General features: G+C 33.5%; 1 protein-coding gene across 1 annotated transcript; it reads right to left on the bottom strand.

Moving 5' to 3' along the window:
* Window positions 1-5,414: 5,414 nt before the first annotated feature.
* Window positions 5,415-22,481, bottom strand: Grx5 (Glutaredoxin 5). The gene is made up of 2 exons (XM_035361820.2): window positions 22,196-22,481; window positions 5,415-5,720 (listed from the first exon to the last, which is right to left on the bottom strand). Exons 1-2 carry the CDS (start codon window positions 22,449-22,451, stop codon window positions 5,548-5,550), a joined length of 429 nt encoding a protein of 142 aa, XP_035217711.1. The 5' UTR covers window positions 22,452-22,481; the 3' UTR covers window positions 5,415-5,547.
* Between the last annotated feature and the right edge of the window lie 431 nt (window positions 22,482-22,912).

The raw sequence follows: 22,912 nt of genomic DNA, 5'->3' as shown, positions 1-22,912 counted from the left end.
TAAAATTCGTTAGTCTTACATGATTCTGGCGCTTCTATCGATGTGATAATGAATTCCTATACGCATAATGAAACTTTAACTGGGGAATTGGTGTGGATCCGTCAACCATTCGATCAGTCGAAGTACCTATCCCTTGTTAAAGCACTGGAGGTGATTTTCGATGCGCTATTACGAAGGCCGCGGTAATAGATAAGTCCCTTAATACGAAACACTACATTTAGGAAACAGAAACTTCGCACTCATAAAATCCTCCGAAAATTGTTAAGTCCTCCCTGAGTAAATAGCAGTACACAATCGCAGACAAAGAACAATTTCCTCGAATCCTAGAGAGATTCAGAAGAGACGGGTGGCGAAATCAATGACCATAACTCTCAGACGACGGAGAAAAAATTCATAAATTGCGAGAACCTTCCTACAACATAGTTTCTCTCTTAACAGGATAAGAAAATTGCTTAAGCGATTCGAAGAAATTTGATGAACTTCACACGAAGATTTTCCATATTTGAGCAAAGCATCCATACATAAGACACATAAGAATCCTTGTTCCGTAGTTGTCTTCCAAGATCCGATACCCGTAAGAACAAATATCCGCAGGAAGACAAACCATGTGGTGGAGAGCGTTCGTTGAATCCTTAGCCGATAAAGGAGGAAAATCGTTTCCTTCCATGACCTTCAAAGCACAATAGCACAATAGAAACAATACCCAGTCTCATGAGAGCACAGTCACAAGATAAGAATGAAGAAACCTCACTGCCATAGAAAGTGAACAACATGAGGTCAAAATAAGAGCTCTAAAACGCACAACCTGCACATTCGGATTCCAAAATTCGAATTCTCATCTCCGTGGCCTAAAAACAAAAGTGTCTCATGCTGCTGGTCTGCAGTCTGCGTCTAGCCACGGTGTGTTAAGAATAACTTTTTCATCTTTAAGACATTAAGTTTCAGTCCCAAAAAATGTCTAATAAAGATAAAAAAACAACGTTTAAATGGAAATTCATTTCTTTAGAAGTAAAGATACAAATTTTGGACTGTCTTCTAAAAGGAGGAAAAGCATCTCTGGAAAAGTTTTAATTTGAATGAAGCAACAGTTTTTCAAAGAGCTCTTCTGAGAGAAATGAACACTGAGGTCCGGTGTCCAGGAGGGCAGTAGTTGGTACGTTATTTACAAGACTATGTATCTTCTGCATGGCTAGATTTTGTACCACGACTTTATTCAAATGAATTTCTGAGAGACCTTCCTTCCCACTCGATGAACGTGCCCCCTCTTTTCGCTGACATTTGTATCCGCCACCCTTAGATTTATAAGCGCTTTTGTAATTGGAAATTTCACCTTTTCCCAAAACTTTTTGTTAACAGTCCGGACTGTTAACAAAAAAGAAATAAGAAGTGCAGTTGCTGCAAGATCTTCGGCAACCGCAAAACAAGCAGTTCGCCCCCGGGCGCCAGTAATTGAGAAGATGGAAAAGGCACATAGCATTTGGATTGATGATAGCTGTCAAAAAAGAATTCCGTTGGATGTTAATATCATTAAATAAAAAGCACTCAAAATTTTCAAGCACAGGGAAGAACATGGGGAATCCTCTGTCAACCCAGATTTTCTGGCAAGTAAAGGTTGGTTCAAAAACTTCAAAAAGCGTTTTGCACGTAGGAATTCAAGGAGAATCTACATCGGCTCATTATGAAGCTGCTATGACGTTGATTATGAAGTTAAAGATTGGCTTTTAAATTGTTTTGTACCAGACGCTGAACGTTATTTAAGGCAGAAAAATTTGAGCCTCAAGGCGCTATTACTATTAGATAATGCTCTATGTTACCCACAAGATTTGAATCATCCCAAAGTCAAAACACTGTTCCTACCATCTAATACTTCAACCATTGGATCAAGGTATTATTTATACCTTTAAAAAAATATTGCATAAGAAGAGCATTACAGTGGATTTTAGACGTAACTGATTCAAAATCAATTAATGTTATGGAAGCTTGGAAGACAAACAGGACAGCACTGTAGCGACATCGTATTTTTGTATCAACGTTAAATGCATGTTAGAAGAAGAAATTGCCCTCTTCAGCTGAAACAGAAATGGTGCGTCAGAAAACAAAATTGGTGGCTTATTAGAACTTGCTTAATCAATCAGAGGCGAAGGTTTTGTCGACATGGCTATTGAGGACATTCAAGATTCATTAGCGGAAGAAGAAATTGACAAAGCAGATTTGATCGAAATGGCATCAGAAACTGTAAATCAAATCGATTCTCAGGACACTAGCACTGATGAAGATTGTGCAGTTAATAATTTAACATTAAAAAACTTAAAGGCCTAAGCTTGACTGAAAATCTCGAACCATTTTTCTTGATTGCAGACACTTTCGCTGAAATAAGCTGAAAATACAAAAGGGAGCTGCAAAACCGTCTAGCTCCATATCGAGAAATTTACATTGACCCGGTAAGAACTAGGGCGTGAAGTAAAATTACAGATTTTTTAAGGAAAGAAGAAAATGCAAGAACTTTAAATAAAGAAAAAAATCCTGAATGTGAAAGCGATATCATTTCAACGAAAAAACGTTCTCGATTGATTATAATAAGCAGTGACAGCGAAGAAATTCATTAAACTAAAGTTGCGTTAAATTAAAATTGTAATATTTTTTGTTTTGTGTTGTACATACATATATACATTTAATAAAAATTAAGTTGTTTATGTAGAATTTTAGAAAAAATTGTTCTTAATACGTTTTCGGAACGTAACCCCCTTTTTATACTGGCTGTGGGTCTCATACAACACGGTTTCATATTACATGGAAAAAACTTCAATAGATTGTCATAATATCTGCGATAAACATTTTTGAAACGTATGTACGCTCATCTTTATGTTGGACAAATGCCAGAGGGGCTTTACACATCCTTAGAACATTTTAGAGAAAGAATTTTTAAAAAAAGCAAATGTTTTGGAATAAACTGTTCTGGTAAGAGCTTATTATTTGATATGAAAAACATCATCTATTATTTTTTAATTTATTTTTCTTTCAAAACGTTACAAGATGTGGATTCAAAGATAAGTTTCTCAGCTTTCTGATAATCGGAAAGGGAAAAACCTTAAGTCATTATTTCTACATTGAAGGAAGATTCCAAACGAATGCCAGAAAAAGGGTACTACTGAATTAAATAGTTGGTAGCAAGACAAAATCTGCTGATGCAAAAATCAGTAACGAAGTTTTTAAATACATCTGTAGCATCGATAAATAAAATAATAAGCTAAGATTTACAACAAAAGAAATCTAAAAACTTAATGTTCTCCAGCTTTAGCAGAGGCATGTGGCTCAACGCCAAAAAAAAAAAAAAAAAAAAAAAAAAAAAAAAATTTGTAGAATCCTGTATAAAAACTATTTGGCAGAAGATAAATGAAAATGCATTATGACCCTTGATGAAGCATCTGTTTAGGTGACTGCAACTAAAAACGGTATTTTTACTATAAAAAACCAGGGGGAGGGATGTGTACAAACCTGGTTCCATCAACGCAAACAAAACTTCAGTAAGGGGTTTATGATTGTCGCAAGATTTTCTTACAATGAAAAATTAAGCAGAAGGATAGGGAAAAAATTAAATAAATGTATTAACTAGTCAATGCATTATTTCATGGCCTATATTTTCAGAAGAAATTCCATTTCTTTATCAAAATTACTTTCAAAGAGTTAAACTTCATCAAGACAAAGCAACAAGTCATACTTTGAAAAGTACCACTGCATGCTTTGAAAAAATGAAGACTGACGCAGGTACTCCATATACATCTTTTCAAAATATTCCTATGGAGTCCCCTGATATTTGACCTATGAACTATTCTGACTTTGGTTTCTTGAAAAGAGCTCTTTTTAAGTGCAAACCCACTATGATTGAAAGACTCAGGAAAGCAGTGGAAGAGGAATGGAAATCCTGGTCCATGATATTTTATAAACAGCCCTTCTATCATGGAAATTCCGATGTGGATTTATTGTCCAGACTTTTTTCTGGACAATAAGACTTTTGTCCTAAGAGACTTAGGTCCAAACTTTTTTCCAGACTTCCTACTGCACATTTAAAAAAATAATCTTTAGATTTTAAACATTAATTAAACAGCCTCTGAAACCATTCTAAAAATGTGTAAAGCCCCTCTTCATTTGTAAAACGTTTGTAACCGTATCACCTGAACACCCTGTATAAAATAGCAATATTTGTCAATGGTATTTAATAAAACCAAATCTTTATTATTTAAATAAATTTAAAATGAAAGAAAAATATATGGAAGTTTCCCATCTACATCTTGTTACAACGCTTTATTAAGTTTCATTTTTAATGCAAATGATGAAATATAACTCAAAGAAACATTAATAAAATATCTTATGCCATTTTGGATTTTCTTCACAAAGTGAAAAACAATTCTTGCAGTTGATGAAAAAGTTATATTTAAAATAAAATTTCCTTTTTAAATTTAAATCATCATTTCCTAAATTTTTCAGCTCATCAAGCCCTTTTAAAAGCCCTCCTTCTCTCCCCCCCCCAAAGCACTCCCTATTTTTGTTAGAATGATATATTGGTATTGTCACAAATGCCGTCAAGAAGGGGAGAATGAGGTTAACTGCAAAGGGAAAATAAACAGGTGTGTCAGAGGTCATAAGGGAAAATATATTGTAAAAGAAAGATTTTTTAGGTCTCATTCAGTATCAAGATATCAGAGAAAAAAAAATTGAAAGGAGTTACAGAGAGAGCTCTCACCTGTTATTTACTGCAAGTCAGTAGTTACCAAAATATCTGGTAGTTAGAGAGTAGATTAGATTCCGGTATCATGGATGAACATGATACCAGAATGGAGACAAATTATATAGGACACAAAATGTTTTGAAGTGCTCTTTTTCTTTTATGTATTACTTACAGTTTAAACAGATTTTTTATTCAAAAAAAAATATGTACATGTTACTCACTGAACTCTGTTCATTAGTCTGAACATCGATGAATAATATTTCTCTGACAAGGAGAGCTTTTTGATTGCACAATCTATTTTACATTTAACAAGCTTCTGCCAAATAAATATATTCCTCATTGTATGTAATTTCTGCAATATTTTGTAATGCTGATACTTTCAAAAATTAAAATTTTATTTTTTAAAGATATTTTCTTGTTTATTCACAAATATTTATATTTTCTGTTCTAATAAGTGAAACATTTAATTAAAATCTGATACTAATTACAGTTCCCACACACAATGTTGCCCCCTGCCCCCATGATTTAAAAATAGATGACCATACACATAAAGTTTACATTTTCAACACAAAATGTTCAAAACATAAAAGTCATAATTGCTGTTTTTGGGAATATACTGAATAAATACATTTAATATTTCCTGTATAGAATAAAAGCTTATAGTAAAAAACATAAATTACAACAAAAATGAATCAACATATGTTTATTTCCTATAATAACAAAAACAACTGAATCATAGAGGAAACAAATTATGAACAATCTGGATACAGATAATATTCAAATACATGCTAAATTTCTATTGATTAAAAGGGAAAAAAAAACTATGCTTTATCCTTTTCAGCATTTAGCAAAGCAGATGTTATGTTCACTTTTTTCAGTTCCTCTATAAGCTGTCCATTTTGATGCATTTCTAATAAAATATCACAACCTCCAACGAATTCGCCATTAATATAGACTTGGGGTATAGTTGGCCAGTTGCTGAATTCTTTGATACCTGAAACAGAAGATATAAAAATAAGAAACAAAATAGAATTAACAGATCAGCACATAATGCATAACAATATTCGATACGCATAAAGCATAATAATGTTAGATATGCATAATGCATAAAAAATTAAATATACATAATAATATTAGACTTTTATCAAATTTAAAAGCTTCCTAATTAACTTAAAAGTCCAGCTTTCATCAATTAATAAATTCCAGAATTCGCTGAATCATGCAGAAAAATTTTATAACTTTTTCCCAAACACTTCCATCTTTTCTTATACTTAATTAACCCTCTCCAGCACAGCGTGCCCGAAAAATTCCGTCTGTACACACAGGAAAATTGAATGGAAAATGCTTTAAACCTTCTTTATTTATATATTAGATGGCAGCAGATCACAAACCAGTCCATACATTTTAGCCATGTTTAGTTTTTAAAGACCTATATTTTTCAAAGAAATCTTCCAGATTTTTTTTAGGATGTAAAAGGAATTATTTGAAAAGAAATTTCGATGTCATTTTCTTGGCTGCATGCTGATCTCTTTATTCTACATTAGTTTTAAATTTTTACCTCGAAATCTTGCCTAAAATCGTATGACGAACATCTGGTGTGTCTAGTGTGGGATCACTGAAACACCAGGACCAGACCAACAACTGTGTCTTTTGTTTCACTGCAGTATTTTCTCAGTGAGCTCATTCACAATAGAAAAGTGAGTTCGCATCTGTATTTCATTTCCTGCTTTTTGGGAGGGAGGGAAGGTTTGGAAATCAACTAAGAAATTGTTGGGATGATTTTCTGAAGGTCAGAAGTAATTTTATCAGTTAGCTCTTTGATTTTGCACTAGAGTAGTTTTCTTTTTTCTTTTGCTTTTGTTGAAAGAAGTTTTGTTAGCTCTACGTTTTGATAGTTTTAATTTGTAGATGTTTATTTTATAGTTTATATTTCTTAATTGTAGATATAATATTAGTTTATTTTTTCTGATTTTTAATTATTTTGCAAGTGGATCGGATAGGGTTGACAATTTCTGAAACACTGAAAGTGCTACACGAATTGCTTTCAGATAGTGAAGAAAGAGGTTTGGCAGTAATGATGACCTTTGTACTATTCCCTCGCTCAGCCCTAAGAATTTCATTATCTAACATTAGCTTATTGCCACACTGTTTTTCATGGGCTTTTTCCTACACAAATAAAACAAGACATTACACATTTTATTATGACGATGGTCAACCTATTTATTCAAAGGTATGACAGCTTAATCCAAACTGATTAGCGATAGCTAATAAGGATTTTAATTCATATTTAATTATGTAATAATTTGTCCATCATACTCCAAGTGGTCAAGCACCTTGCATCTTGTTATGAAAGAAAAATGGTTCTTATCAGCCTTGCGGAGACTACTGTTGACATAATGCATAGACAATACCTGATCGGTAGGTACCCAGTCCCTCAGATTGAAGATTTTCATCATATTTTAAAAGACACAGATATTTTCTCTAAAATTCAATTTTGAAAGCTTATTTTCAAATTCCAACTCTAGAAGAGAACAAATGTAAAACATCTATCATCATTCCTTTCAGTTTGCATGAATTTAATATAAAGAATTTCAGTTTAAAAAAATGCTCCTGCAATGCTCCAATGATTTATTCATGAAGTCTTTAGAGAACTAGAATTCATTTTTTTTTTTTTTTTTTTTTTCTTCTATTTAGATGATATACTTATTGCATCCAGTACTCATGAAAAACACAAAAATCACCTTAGTTTTCAAAAGATTAAATACCTTTGGCTTATTAATAAATATTTCAAAAATTGTGTTTACTGTTCAAACAAATCGAGTTTTTAGGATACATAATTACACCTCAGGGTTCCGGTCCTTTGCCAGAAAAAGTTTAAACTATTGCCAACTATAAACAACCAGAAATAATTTATGAACTTCGAACTTTTCTCAGAATTATTAATTTTTATTATTGTTATCAGATGCAGTGAAAAATCAAGCATTGTTACATAAATACCTTTCTTAAAGAAGCTAAAAAGAGAGACAAATGTAAAATTTGGCTAAAGAAGATGAAAAACAGTTTAAAAAGCACAAGAATGGCCAGTTGAAATCTGCACTGCTGTCTTTTCCCAATCCTGAATTATCTCTGATGTTATTTACAGGTGCTTCAGATACATCAATTGGCTCAGAATTACCAAAAAAAAAAAAAAAAAAAAAAAAAAAAAAAAAAAAAAAAACACCTTTTTAAAACTAATAGCTTTCTAAAAAATTAGATGACATTCATCAAAAGTACAGCACCTATGATTGAGAGCTGTTAAGCATATATATTTCAGTTCAGTTTTAGACACTTCAAACATTATCTAGAAGGCATAGCATTTACAATTTAAACAGAGCACAAACACTTAATAAGTCGTTCTTCATCAAAAACTTTACAAAGCCGCATCTAGACAAGTCCGCTAGCTTCATTAAATCTCTCAATTTTGAACTAATATTATATATGTAAAAAGTGAAAACAATATTGTAGCTGATACATTTATTTAGGGTTAATGAAATTTTATCAATAGATTGTGATTAAATAGCTGGTGAACATACTCAAGATGAAGAATTCACAAGTTTGCAAATCACTACTTCCTTCAATTTAAAGCAATGATTTCTGATTTCTGGGAAATATTTATGGTGAATACATCAACTAAAAATATTCATATGAAAGAGAAAGATGCTGGATTTATTTAATAAAAACCACAATGAAAAAATGTTTCATAGAGTTTTCATTTTACTTTTCCTCCATTCCCCCTTACCAAACACAATTTATATTTTCACCTGCATATTATTCATAATTTCTAAGAGATACTTATTAAGAAATATTTGCTTTTACTAGCAATTATGCAATTAATTCCTGTAATATAATACAGGTAGCTCTCAACTTTCGCACAATTCGCTATTTTGCACATTTTTAAAAAATTAAATTTTTTAAAGATTTTTGTCAATAATGAAAAAAATTTGCCTGCACATCAATTGTTTTCAGCTCACTCATTCCATCCGTTTCCCCCTTAGTCTTGTCAGCAGGAGGCGTTCGTAGCTGTGACGAGGTTAGGGGTGGGGTCACAGACACACATTACTTCTTACAACAGCAGACTTCTTGGAATCATAATCACTACTGTGTTGTTCCGAGCAAGAGGTCAAAGCACTTTCAGTCTTGCATTAGGGCATGCATCAATGTGTTGTGTATTTTGGCAATTTATTTGTTTATGTTTAAATATTTTGCCCTTACAAATTGATAAACATGAGTGAGAAACAAAGAAACTGTGATGCTGATACGAACAAAAAGAAATTAGACTCATAAACTTCATATCATCAAGACAAAGGTGGAAATAATTAAATGTTCTGAAAACAGTGGATCTTTTGCTTCAGTTGGATGTTTGTACGATGATAACAGATCTACAATATATTCACTTTTGAAAAATAACAGTAAAATTAAAGAATACGTTCAAAATTGTGGAAATATATCTCCAAAAAACTGTTTTTAAAAGACACAGCATAGTGATGGATGAAATGGAAAAATCTTTGTCATCATGAATAGATGATCAACATCAAAATAATGCCCCTTTGAGTTTTTCAATTATTCATAATAGGGCTTGTAGCTTGCATGAAGATTGGAAGACTAAAGATTAAATAGATTAAATGATGATTCAAACACAGTGTTTCAAGCAAGTAATGGCTGGTTCAACAAATTTAAAATGAGATATTACTTACATAATATTAAATTTAGTGGAGAATAAGATGCAGATAAAGCTGCTAAGAAAGAATTTATTTTCTCATTGTCCGAAATTATTATAGAAGGAGAATATTCTCCTTGTGAAATATTCAATGTAGATAAAACTTTACTTTGGGGGAAAAAAAATGCTTCATCAAACATTTTTATCAAAGGAAGAATCAGTTGCCCCTGGACATAAAACTTCCAAAAACCGATTGACCTTGTCTCTTGGTGAAAACTTAGCTGGCGATTTAAAATTGAAGCCATTTTTTATTACATTAGATATTACCAAGTGGAAAATCCCAGAGCATTGAAAGGAAAAGATAAAAAATTGCCTCCAGTCATTTGGCAATCAAATAAAACCACCCGAGTTACTGCATTAATATTTAAAGATTGGATCAAACAGTGACATCGACATTTAAACGATACTATATGAGGACAATAATGAATCAGGCCGTCAAGGCATCTGGCAGGGAAGGTGGGCCTGCATTAAGAGATATTTAGAACTATTTCTAAATATCTCTTATAGAACTATATTATAGTTCATTTATTAAATGAAAAGCAAAAACCAGTATTGGACACTCGTGGGCTGAAATAAAAAAGCTGAAAATGAAAGGTTCCAGGGAAAAATTATGCCCACAAATAATGAATGATTTTGTAAATTTCAAAGAAACAATGGAAGCTGTAACAGATGAAATAATTAGCCTAATGAATGAACTGAACTTGGACATCAACAACGAAGATGTTAATGAGTTTACTGAATCTCACTCAAATCACTCTGCTAAATGCAAACTTAATTGAGCAAAAAAGAAACAGCGAAAGTGAGGAAAAAGAAGCTGATAAAATGTCCAGACTTCAACAATTAAAAATATGAATGAAGCCTTCATGCATTTTGACAAAATTTTTTATATGGAAGAATGTGATCCCAATGGAGAACGTATATCTCAAGTATGTAAGGTTACTGAGACAGACAATGCATGTTACAGAAATACGAGGGCCATCCAGGAAGTAGATTACGTTTCCGTCTGTGTCCGCTAGGGGCGGGGCTAGCGCGGCCATCTTGGGGTCAGAGCGTTGCGCAGCTCAGTCTGCATCTAGCCGTGCTAGTGAGAGGTTCGTGCTGTGCTCCGTTCAGATACTGTGACGGTTTGAAATGTCTGCGTTAATTGAAAATCCCGCGAGCTGCGAGGTGCGCTCAGTAATAAGGTTTCTGACTGCAAAAAACTGTAAACCGATAGAAATCTATCGGCAGCTTCGTGAAGTGTATGGGGACAACATTATCACTGAAGGTGGAGTGCGTCAGTGGGTCATAAGATTTCAAAATGGCCGAACCAATGTTCACGATGAAGATCGAAGTGGGAGACCCAGCATAGTGACCGCCGAACTTCTCGAAAAAGTCGATGCTAAAGTCCGTGAAAATCGAAATTTCACAATAACGGAACTTTCTTTGAGTTTTTCACAAATTTCGCGAAGTTTGTTGCACGAAATCATCAGCGAAAAGCTTGGTTACCACAAGTTTTGTGCAAGATGGAAGGCAAGAAGAGGTAACGAAGTGGTTGAAGGCGCAGGCGGCCGAATTTTTCGACGAAGGAATTTCCAAGCTCGTACATCGCTACGATAAATGCCTTAATTTGTATGGTGACTATGTAGAAAAGTAGTATTTGAGTGTGGCTTTCATCTGTATATAATAAAATTTGTTTCCTATACTTTGTTTATTTTTTTATTCCAAAACGTAATCTACTTTCTGGATAGCCCTCGTATTTATCAAGAAAAAAATTTTTTTAAAAAAAAGGTTGTATTAAACTTTTAACAAGTTTACTGAGAGAATACCTAAAAGCACTTAAACATGCCTTGTTAACTTCATTATACATCCTTTCTCAGAAAAGTTCCAGGGCATTTTTTTTTTTAAATTTCTTTGTTTGTGGCACTAAAAAAGAATAAATGTTGTTTTTATGTTACCTGGTATGTATTTTTACTTGATACAACCATGGCCATGTTTCCACGCAAACTGACTAGGTGACAGGGCTATGCTGAGCAACCCACTGTTCAGATTGTCGTTGCATTCGTTAAGGTGACACAATGGATGCTGACTGAGAGCAAATAGTGAACAATGTTCTGCGTTAAGCTAAGAAAAACTCCTAGTGAAACATTGAACATGATTAAGCAAGCATATGCAGATGAAGCACTTTCAAGAAGTCGTGTTTTCGAGTGGCATAAAAGGTCTCATGAAGGCAGAGATTTAGTGCAAAATGATTCCAGAGCTGGTTGCCCGTCTACAGCACATACTGATGCAAATGTGGAGCGTGTAAGGCAGTTATTGCAATATGATCGTCGTGTAACTGTGCAGAATTTGAATTGTGATTTGTGTCATAAGATTTTATGCCATAATTTAGGGAAATGGAAACTTAATGCAAGAATCATTTCTCACTCACTAACAAATGAACAGAAAGAGGAAGACGAATATTTTCTGTTAAACTATTGGATAGAGCCAGATGTGATCCTACATTTGTGTTGAAGACTGTGATTATTTGTGATTTTTTCTTGTTTCCGTGAGTGATAAAGTGACTGAAAGGAAAGATTCAAGATTATTGCAGACATCTAACATGACAATTGAGGTTCCAACCATTGCATTTGAAGACAGTGCCGGATTTATGTATAAGCTGAACAAGTTATAGCTTAAGCCCCCCCCCCCAAAAAAAATTTGCAGCATATCCTTTGTCAAAAAAACTTACTCATATCCCTCATAAAGGACTCCATATCTCAAATAGCTTAGGATCTCATCAAATCTAAATCCGGTCCTGGTTGAAAATCTTCCTACTTGCTTTCAAGACCTCCAGAAGCATTGGCAGTGTGTATATACATAGCCAAGGGGACTACTCTGATAGTAGCTATGATTATTACTTGGTAAATATTTTTTACAACCTTTACCCTGGAATTTGTCTGAAAAAGGATGTATACAGTCAAAAGTCTTTAATCTGGATGTCCATAATCCAGAATGATCTATAATCCGGACCTTAAAGCTACAAACTTTCTGCGCATGCGTACACTCATAATGCGTATACGTATGTGCATTTAATGTATAACGGACGGTATAAGCTAAGCTAAAATTATCTATTTCAGTTAATGTTGCAGATTGAGTTGTTCTTTAATCTTCTAATTGGATCCGGCTTATTATTTTTTGCAGACTGTTAGAGCAATTTTATAAAAGTAAGCTTGAACTTTCGATTATGTCAAAAAGAATTTCCGATTCTGGAGCTGCCAAAGGATCTACAAAGTGAAAGCATGTTTCGATGTCCATTAAACAAAAAGTGCAATTGCTGCAAAAAATGGATAAAGGCTATCTTTCGTTTCTCTAACCATTCCGAAATATCAATTTCACACTGCTCTGCGGAGGGAGGGGGGGACATTGCGGCGCTCAATGAACTCGAAGTTGAGCTGTCAGCACTATCCTTATCTTCAGAGCAGATATTATTCGGCTTATAATTCCTTACTAAATGTAGTACTTCATCTCGATATATTCCTTTGATATGATTTAAATCAAACTTCTTGTCATTATAAATATTACGAATACACATCAAATAGTTTTCTGGTTGCAATTTTCTAATTTTGACTATGCGTAATGTATGCTTTACGCATGCGCGCGTTGAAAGAAATGTTTAATAAAGTAAACAAATAAATATTAAGTTTTTTTTTGTAATTTTTATACCCTTTAGATCATAATTGGGTTAATCTTTGGATTATGGTAACTTGGCAATTTTTTGGTGACCAACCCTGCTACAGAAACCTAGTTTTTGTTTGAACGGCATTTTGTTTTCACTAAATAAAGGCCTTTTTTTTTTACTCAAATTTTTTTTTTCCAACAATCTGCTACCCAAATTACGCTTATGCTAGAACTTTTATGGAACAAAAGTGCTTAATCATGATGAAGATTAGGTGCGAAATTGGGAGAAAGCGCAGAATCGCAAAGTGCTTGCCGCGTTTTTAAGAATTGCACATACATGGTATCTATGTACACGTCGACCTATTTTCATTTTAAAAAACATCCCAGAATTGCACAAAAATGGCATTGCCCATGCTCTTGACTTTATCCATGTACACTTCTAAAGTCCTAGCTAGTAACCTTTATCGCCGTACCAAAATGTCGCCAAACTACCTGTTACCATATTCCAAAGATTAGCCCATAATTGCTCTTTATTTCATAAATTACGATTTCATATTTTTAATTTTAGAATTTCATTATGCCATCTTACCAGATTTAAACTGATGATCTATAATCCAGAAAAACCGATAATCCGGAATCGCCGAAGTCTCCACGAGTCCGGATTAAAGACTTTTGCCTGTATACATATTCATAAATAAATATTTTAAAACATTGTTTTTGGCGCATATTTTTTTACAGCCTTTTACTTTTGAACAATTCAACATTTGCACAGTCCTTCAGGAACCAATTACAGTGTACTCTCGATTATCCAGGTGGAGATTATTCATTTTGCAGATTATCTGTGCTTCGTGGTAGGTACGCTCACACATTCAATACTATGCACAAGAGTTTGTAAAAAAAAAAGTACACACCCAAATTTGAGCATGGAGCAAGATTTTTCTCAATGTAGAAATTTGAGATATATCTAAATGTGAAGAAGTTAAGGTTAATAACAGAAGATATTACTTTAACATATATATATATATATATATATATATATATATATTTTTTTTTACTTTTGATAGTTGCTTGACTGAGTGAGACTTTCAATGCTTGAGCGAATCGTTACAAATGTCACAAGAACAGACAATGCAAACTGTGGTACAGAAAATACAAGGAAAAAAGATCCTAATAATTCTTTACATCATTTCTGAGACAGCAATGACTTTTACTGAAACACTGTCTAACTTTGTGAAATGAAGTTCGTGAGAGGGTTTCTGTAACAGCTTTAAATAGTATTAAAATCTTGTAGTTTAAATAATTTAAATAGATGAACATTAAGTTATTTGTGAATGGCAATATTCGAAACCAGACTCGAGTGCCACGTGCGACTCTCGCACGAAGAATGTAATTTATTTTTAAATGTTAGAATATGTTTTCTCTTCTTGTTTGTATGTCGCCATTTTTTTGAGTGTTAAATAAAAGTTATTGCTGTGTTCCATCATTGGAATTGCTTCATTTCGTCAAAGAAGTATCACAGTCATAATTATTTTGGAGGCACCGACCAAGATCGAATAATCGTGCGTATTTTTATTTTATTAGTTCATCACTGAACATAATATTAGTGATACCAGATTATTACTTCCTGTTCATATAGAATTGCTTTATTTTATTAGTTCATCACTGAACGCAATATTAGCGATACCAGATTATTATTTCCTGTTAATATTAAATTGTCTTATTTTATTACTGTATTTGATATTATATTTAATATTCATTTTAGTTGTGCAGACGGTAGACATATATATATATTGCTCTATGTTATTATTCTTATTTTAATCACAATTAATGTGGTAGAGAGAATGAACTTCATATAATTTAAATATTTCATTTTTGAGGTATACGTACTTAACAAAGTGCATTTAATTTCGTGATTCCTGACTGCATTAATTAATTAAAGTAATTGAATTGAGCTATTTTGAGGAAATATAAAGAAAACAGTGTTCGTTAATTTTAAACATAGAAACAATGTCTTACTTAGGAAGAATTCGTAAGGAAGATTTGCAAAATCTCGCGGCTGAACTGGGAGTTCATGTGACTGCAGATTTGAAAATAGTCGATTTAAAACAGAAAATTGTTGAAAGTAGAGATTATGATGAAGTATTCGTCAAAGGAGTCTTAGACACAATAATAGAAGAACGGAAAGTGAGGGAGGAAAGGGAAGAACGGAAAGAGAGGGAGGAAAGAGAAGAACGGAAAGAGAGGGAGGAAAGGGAAAGAGAAGAACGGAAAGAGAGGGAGGAAAGGGAAAGAGAAGAACGGAAAGAGAGGGAGGAAAGGGAAAGAGAAGAACGTAGGAGACAGGAAGAAGCGGAAGAGCGGAGAAGGAAAGAACAGTATGAATTAGAGAGATTAAGACTTGAAGCAGAGACAAAGTCTCAAAATACCGGACAGATCCGGCCGAAAACGGAGCTGCGTCACCTTATGCAGAAATTCGATGACAAGAAAGGAGATATCAGTCTATATTTGCTATTGTTTGAAAGGCAAGCAGAATGGGCTAAAATTGATAAAGAAGAATTTGTATCTCATTTACTAGGACTACTTCCTTACGAAGTAACCCAGTTAATAGCTAGAGAACCCTCCGATAAAGCTAAAGACTATGAACACGTAAAGAATTTATTGTTAAGACGGTTTAAACTAAGCCCGGAAAAGTTTAGGCAGAAACTTATGAAACATCAAAAGAGTACCGAATCCACATGGGTGGATTTCAATTATGAAATAGAAAATTATTGCAAGGAATGGGTGACTGGTCTAGGAGTTAAGACTTTTGATCAGTTGCTAGATTTGATGGTGATTGACCAACTTAAGCGTCGAGTTCCTCCTGAAATTCGAGATCATTTTCTTGATGAGTGGGTAGAGATGATTTCATCTAAAAAATTAGCTGAAAAACTTGATGCCTATGAAAACGTTTGCGGAAACTTTAAAAAAAAGCCTGTAGTGGATAGGCAGAAAGAAAGATACAATGCACTAACTCAAGGTAAATTGAGTTCAGATAATAAAAATAAAACTGAAAACAAAATGTCATCAGGATTTAATACGCAAAGCTTGTTTCATAGACCTAGAAGTCCACGTCCAGATGATAAATATGAAAAACGAAAGACGCCACAATGCTATCAGTGTGGGTCCTATCAACATTTAAGGCCCCAATGTCCAAAACTTAAGAATAGTACTGAATCTCCTGCTAATCTTAACAGAATTAGTGCAAAACCAGAGGATAAATTTCTATTACCTTATACTAGTATGGGTTACGTAAATGGTCATAAAATTCCTATATTAAGGGATTCAGGTGCTAGTATTGATATAGTTTGTCGCAAATACATCACACCGGAAATGCTGACAGGTGAAAATGTGTGGGTGCAACAGCCATTAGACTTGAATCCAACCTGTTTACCATTGGCTGAGATCGAACTAAATTGCGATCTTGGGCGAGTAATAACTAAGGCTGCCATTATTAGAAATGAACTCGACAAAGGAAGGTATTTATTAGGCAATCGAACTTTTGCACTGTTGAATAAACAAAGAAAGGAGCCTGATAGTTGTCCTCACCAGGTTAATGCTGTCTCTACTAGAGCTCAAAGGAAAAGAGAAATAGCTGAAGAGAAGCTCTTGGAACCGATGAAGGAAGAAAATAAAGCATCCAGATATGTTTTTGAAGAAGAAGATAATTTACCGGAACTAAATACGGAAGATGAAGCTCTCATGAAACTGGTAAAAATTGACTCAGAAGAAATTGCACAACTTCAGCTTGCTGATAAGGAACTGTCTAAAATCATCCAAGAAGTTAAAGAAGGTACATGCAAAAATGAGAACTATAGTCTGACAGGAAAAGAACTTTTAGTTAAAAAAACGACGGATAAAATGGGCTTTGAAAGACAGCTTGTCGTTATACCCGAAAAACTCAAGCCGTCAATTATAAAGATGTGCCACGAAGGAACTTCTGGTCATTTGGGTGTCAAAAAGACCAAAGACAGACTTGCTAGATATTTTTACTGGACGAGGTGTTACAAAGAAACTGAAGATTTTGTAAGAACCTGTGATGCTTGTCAGCGCGCTGGAAAAGGAAATGACAAAAAGAAGGCTCCAATGACATTAGTACCAGTAATTTCCGAAATATTCACTAAAATAAATGTCGATGCCGTTGGTCCGCTACCTATTTCAAAGACTGGAAAAAAATATATTATTACAGCTCTGTGTATGTCGTCCAAATATCCAGATGCTGTAGCGGTGACAGACATTTCTTCGCCATCTGTGATTGATGCTTTCTTACAGATTTTCAGTCGTATGGGTTTCCCAAAAGTGTTCCAAACAGATCAGGGGACCTCTTTCGTCAGTGCTTTGACAGAGGAATTTTTGGAGCGTTTCGGCATTAAACATGTAAGAAGCTCTGTGTATCATCCGCAGAGTAATCCCGTTGAGCGATTCCATAGAACGCTAAAAAGGGTGTTAAGAGTCGTATGTATAGGAGCGACTTCGGATTGGGAGAATTATCTACCATCAGTTCTTTTTGCTCTCAGAACAGTCACACACGAAAGCACTGGTTTTACACCAGCAGAATTAGTTCATGGCAAAAACCTACGAACGCCAGTCACTTTACTTTATGAGCAGTGGCTAGAACCGATTGAAGAAAGTAATAATGTTGTCAGTTACGTTTTCAAACTTATTAATCGAATGAAGAAATGCCAGGAACTTGCCGTGGAAAACATGAAAGAAGCTCAACAACGGAGGAAAACATGGTACGATCGAAACGCAGTGAAAAGAGAATTTGCTAGAGGAGATTTAGTTCTTGTTTTATCAACGAATCGTCAAAATAAACTAGAAGTACAGTGGAAAGGACCTGGAAAAATAGAGCAGAAAATTTCAGAAACCAATTATATTGTAAGTTTCGAGGAACAAAATGAGCCAAATCAAGTATATCACATTAACATGCTTAAACCATATTACAAAAGACCAGAAATGATTAATATGATAACTGAAGTGGAAGGAGACTTAGAAATGGACATTCCTCGTTTACCTTCCAATCCAAGTATATTAAATTTCTCGGACATCATAGAAGAGAATGAACTCGAGAAAAGGTTGAAATCCGAGCAAATAGAAGATTTACGAAAGATTTTATGGAAATATTCTGGTTGTTTTTCAAATAATCCTGGACTAACAAACTTAGTTTGTCACGATATTGAGCTATTAAATAACGAACCAATACAAATAAAGCCATACAGACTGTCACCCCGACAGACTGAAATTCTCAAAAGGGAAATACAGAAAATGCTCGATCTTAAAATTATAGAGCCGGGAGAATCGGACTATACATCTCCCATGATTTTGATAGAATCTTCATCAAAGGATCCTCGGCCTTGTATTGATTATCGTAAACTCAATGCTGTTACTAAAACTGAATACTATCCTTTGCCTAATATTGAAGAACGTATCGAAACTGTAGCAAAAGCAAAATATATTACCCTATTAGATTTATCTAGAGGCTACTGGCAAATTCCGTTAACAGAAAGAGCCCAAAGATATGCAACATTTGTAACTAGTTTTGGAAGTTTCAGGCCTCTACGTTTACCCTTTGGATTAAAAAATGCCCCATATTTTTTTAGCAAAGTTATGACTAAAGTCCTGGCTGCATGCGAAGGTTTCGCTGTACCATACCTGGATGACATTGCCATTTACTCAAAAAACTGGGAAGAGCACCTTAAAAACTTAACTTCTGTTCTAGAGAGAATACAGAAAGCAAATTTACGACTAAAACCATCAAAATGTAAATTTGCACAAGATCAAGTGAGATACCTAGGCCATGTTGTGGGACAAGGACAACGAACCCCGGATGAAGTAAAGATCCTGGCTGTAAAGGAGTATCCTACACCTAAAACCAAAACAGAAGTACGTGCTTTCTTAGGACTGGTAGGGTATTATTGCCAGTACATACCGAGATTTTCGGAAATTGCTTCACCCCTCACGGACGCTTTGAAGGGGGTAACAAAAAAAGGAAATATACAATGGTCTGAAATATGTGACAGAGCTTTTAAAAATTTAAAAGAGTTGCTATGCAAGAAACCAATTCTGTATGCTCCCGATTTTGATAAAAGGTTTATTATACAAACCGATGCCTCAGACAATGGCATGGGTATAGTACTATGCCAATTAGATGATGAACAACGTGAACATCCTATCTTGTATATAAGCAAAAAAATTACTAAGTTTGAAAAGAATTATTGTACTACTGAAAAGGAGTGCGCTGCTATCATCTACGCTATCAAGAAACTGCATTTTTATCTGGATGGTCAGCAAGAATTCTTGATTCAAACTGATCATAATCCTTTGGTCTGGCTACAATCCAACGCCAAATGTAACTCTAGATTGATGCGCTGGGCACTCTCATTACAACCTTATAATTTTAAGGTCATTCATCGCAAAGGATCTTTGCACAAGAACGTAGATGTTCTGAGTAGAATTAAGTAATGTAACTCTTAGTGTATGTAACCACGTTTAGAATTAATTTTATTGTTTAATGTATGCTCAACTAATGTATTTGAACGTTCTCCATTTCTTTCTTTTTAAATGTAGTGTAAAAGTATTGTTTAAAACTTAAAATTTTTTGGCCTGAAATTTAGAAATTTATAAGAGAAATAACCTTTGCTCTTTAAGCAAATGAGCAAGCCGAGCTTATTAAACTGTCAAATTTTACAGAACTTTTCCCTTCGGAAAAAGTCTCTCCGTTGGGGGAGAGGTTGTAACAGCTTTAAATAGTATTAAAATCTTGTAGTTTAAATAATTTAAATAGATGAACATTAAGTTATTTGTGAATGGCAATATTCGAAACCAGACTCGAGTGCCACGTGCGACTCTCGCACGAAGAATGTAATTTATTTTTAAATGTTAGAATATGTTTTCTCTTCTTGTTTGTATGTCGCCATTTTTTTGAGTGTTAAATAAAAGTTATTGCTGTATTCCATCATTGGAATTGCTTCATTTCGTCAAAGAAGTATCACAGTTTCAAAAGTTTGAAAGGGGATTCAAATAAAATAATATTAGATACAATTACATGATGCATTTCAACCATAAACTCTTATTACTGTTAACAGAGAATTTTAACATACAATACAGAAGTTCATATTATCATATATTTCTGGTCAAATGTTTTTGTGGCTAATCTTTGGAATAAACAGGTAGTTTGGCAACATTTTGGTAAGGCGATAAAGGTTACTAGCTAGGACTTTAGCAGTATACATGGATAAAGTCAAGAGTGTGCGCAATGGCATTTTTGTGCAAGTCTAGGATGTTTTTTTAAGTGAAAATAGGTTGACGTGTACATGGACGGTGTATGTGCAATTCTTAAAAACACGGCAAGCACTTTGCAATTCTGCACTTTCTCCCAATTTCGCACCTAATCTTCGTCATGATTAAGCACTTTTGTTCCATAAAAATTCTAGCGTAAGCGTAATTCGGCTAGCAGATTGTTGGGGGAAAAATGTTGAGTAAAAATAAAAAGCCTTTACTTCGTGAAAACAAAATGCTGTCCAAAAAAATACTAGCAGGTTGCTGTAGCAGGATTGGTTGCCAAAAAATCGGCAAATTACCATAATCTGAAGATTAACCGTTTTTGTCATTCAGGTCTGGTCACGTAAGTTTAAATTTTCTCATATATGCAACTTTACCTTCTTGGTTAATATTCCATAATCAGAATGAGCGGCAAATTTGGCAAGAGTTTTTTATTTGGTGCGATTTCGATTTGGTTGTGGTTTCCGGCTGTATGTTTTCTTGTGGCAAAACTAGAGCTTTATTTCGGTAATTGTAAGAGAGCAAATTTAGTGTAGACAGATTTTTTTAAATTTAATTTTGAAATACTGTGCTTGTTTTTAAAAGTTTTACAGTACAATATTATTATTATATATACATATGTTTAATATTATATTTATATAAATATTTGCAGAAGGTTAAGCTGTTGTTGGTGGGAGAATGTTGGATTTCAGGTGACATGAAGTTATGAATGTTTTCATTTAATTTTATTTAGTTAATTATTTTTTTTTAGCTGTGTTTCTTGCATGTGAAAATTGAAAGATGTGGAATATTTAAAGTTTTGAACGAAAGTTGTTTAGTGTGTTGAATTCTACGACCTTGTTTTATCATTTAATCAATTTCATTTACTATTCTGTTTGCACAAAATAATCGCTGTTCACCACAGTAAACAAAAATTTGCTATTTAGTTTACATTTAAAACTCACTTCCTAATGCTCTGATCTGATAAATGTATGTATTTATTTACAAGAACTGTTTATTCTACTATTTTATGATGAATTACATACGCAGGACTATGTTTTTACTTGCAAAGCTGTTGGACTTTGTTTTACTCACCTAGTATTTTATCACCTCACTTTACTATTCTGTTTACATAAAAAAACGGTGTTTCACTACTGCAAAACTTAAAAGTTACTATTCTATTTATGTTTAAAAATCACATCTTAGTGCTTTCATTGCAGCGAAAAAAATTCTCCAAATTTTGAAGGCCAAAATAATTTGGCGCCAACTTCGCCCGTTTATGGAATATTAGCCATAAATACACTTGAAAATTTCCAGTTATATTAGAAATAATCGTAAATGCTCTGTTACTGGAATAAAAGATTAACAGCATATTTAAGCCTATACTAACCACGTTTTAAGAGCAAAATGCAAGGTGCACAAAATAGTTATTACAAAAAAATATCACCTCAATGTATTGTGTAATAATGCCGACTAAATTAAGCAAAACAATTTCCAGGTACACTAGAAACTGGTCCTTTCCCATTTATACTAAAATAATTCGCAAAGAAAACGAAAAATTTTACGATTAAGTTTGGTATAAATAAAAATATGAAATTAATTCATAAAACCTTTATCTATCACGATTACAATTTCCTGAATGTAAATTACCTTATAATTTCACACACAATCTTTCAATTTACCTTATCACCAATATTATAAATATACAATAACTATCCAGTTTGAAATACGAATGCTTAGCTCATAATTATCAAATATTTAAAATACTTATCACATGCCTTGTCTTAATTGTTCATCGTCGAGAACATTGTAACTTTCGTATTGTACACCATGTAAGCGTAAAATCTGAGCAACTGCATTACTAAAACCGCAACGCGGAGCGTCCGGAACACCCTTCATAAATACAACTACTTTGCTTTTATTAACTAATTTTTGGATATTTTCTTTCGTTCCCGTACTACAGTAGTGTGCCGAAGATATTAGGAATGACCGGCTAATTTTCAAATAACATCGCAAAGCTGAACTAAACGCCATGATTCGAAATTAATGTTTATGTTAGCATGCGTGAGAAAAGTTGAGCTGTAATCATACTGAATACCTAAAAATACGGAAAAAGAGGATATATTCTTCGGAGAAAGATAATAAAATTTTATGTAAAGTAATAAATGTACCCCATTTTTTATTGTATGTTTATCTGATTTTCATGACCTTGGTTGGTTAATTAAAATATTTTTTAATCATTTCTATTTTATGAATGCTTGATATTCGTATTAATTGACTTTTATTGTTATTTAGATTTCGCTTTGCATTAGAGCCACGAATTTTGGTAAATATATCCTTAGTTTCCCATTATTATTAAAAAAATTATATGTTATAATACACAAGATGTAGCTAAGAGCTACGCAGAGTCAAATGATTAAAGTAGCTAATAATCTTGGACTTAATAAATTTTGTAATTTTTTTTTAATTTTGTATTTTATAAATTTAAAATGTGA

This window comes from Stegodyphus dumicola, chromosome 1, assembly GCF_044657685.1.
Source record: "Stegodyphus dumicola isolate Sdum_Otavi_A_Nest chromosome 1, ASM4465768v1".
NCBI classification, from domain to species: Eukaryota; Metazoa; Arthropoda; class Arachnida; order Araneae; family Eresidae; genus Stegodyphus; species Stegodyphus dumicola.
Note: the sequence above shows the minus strand (reverse complement) of the source record. Positions and strands in the feature narration are given on the sequence as shown.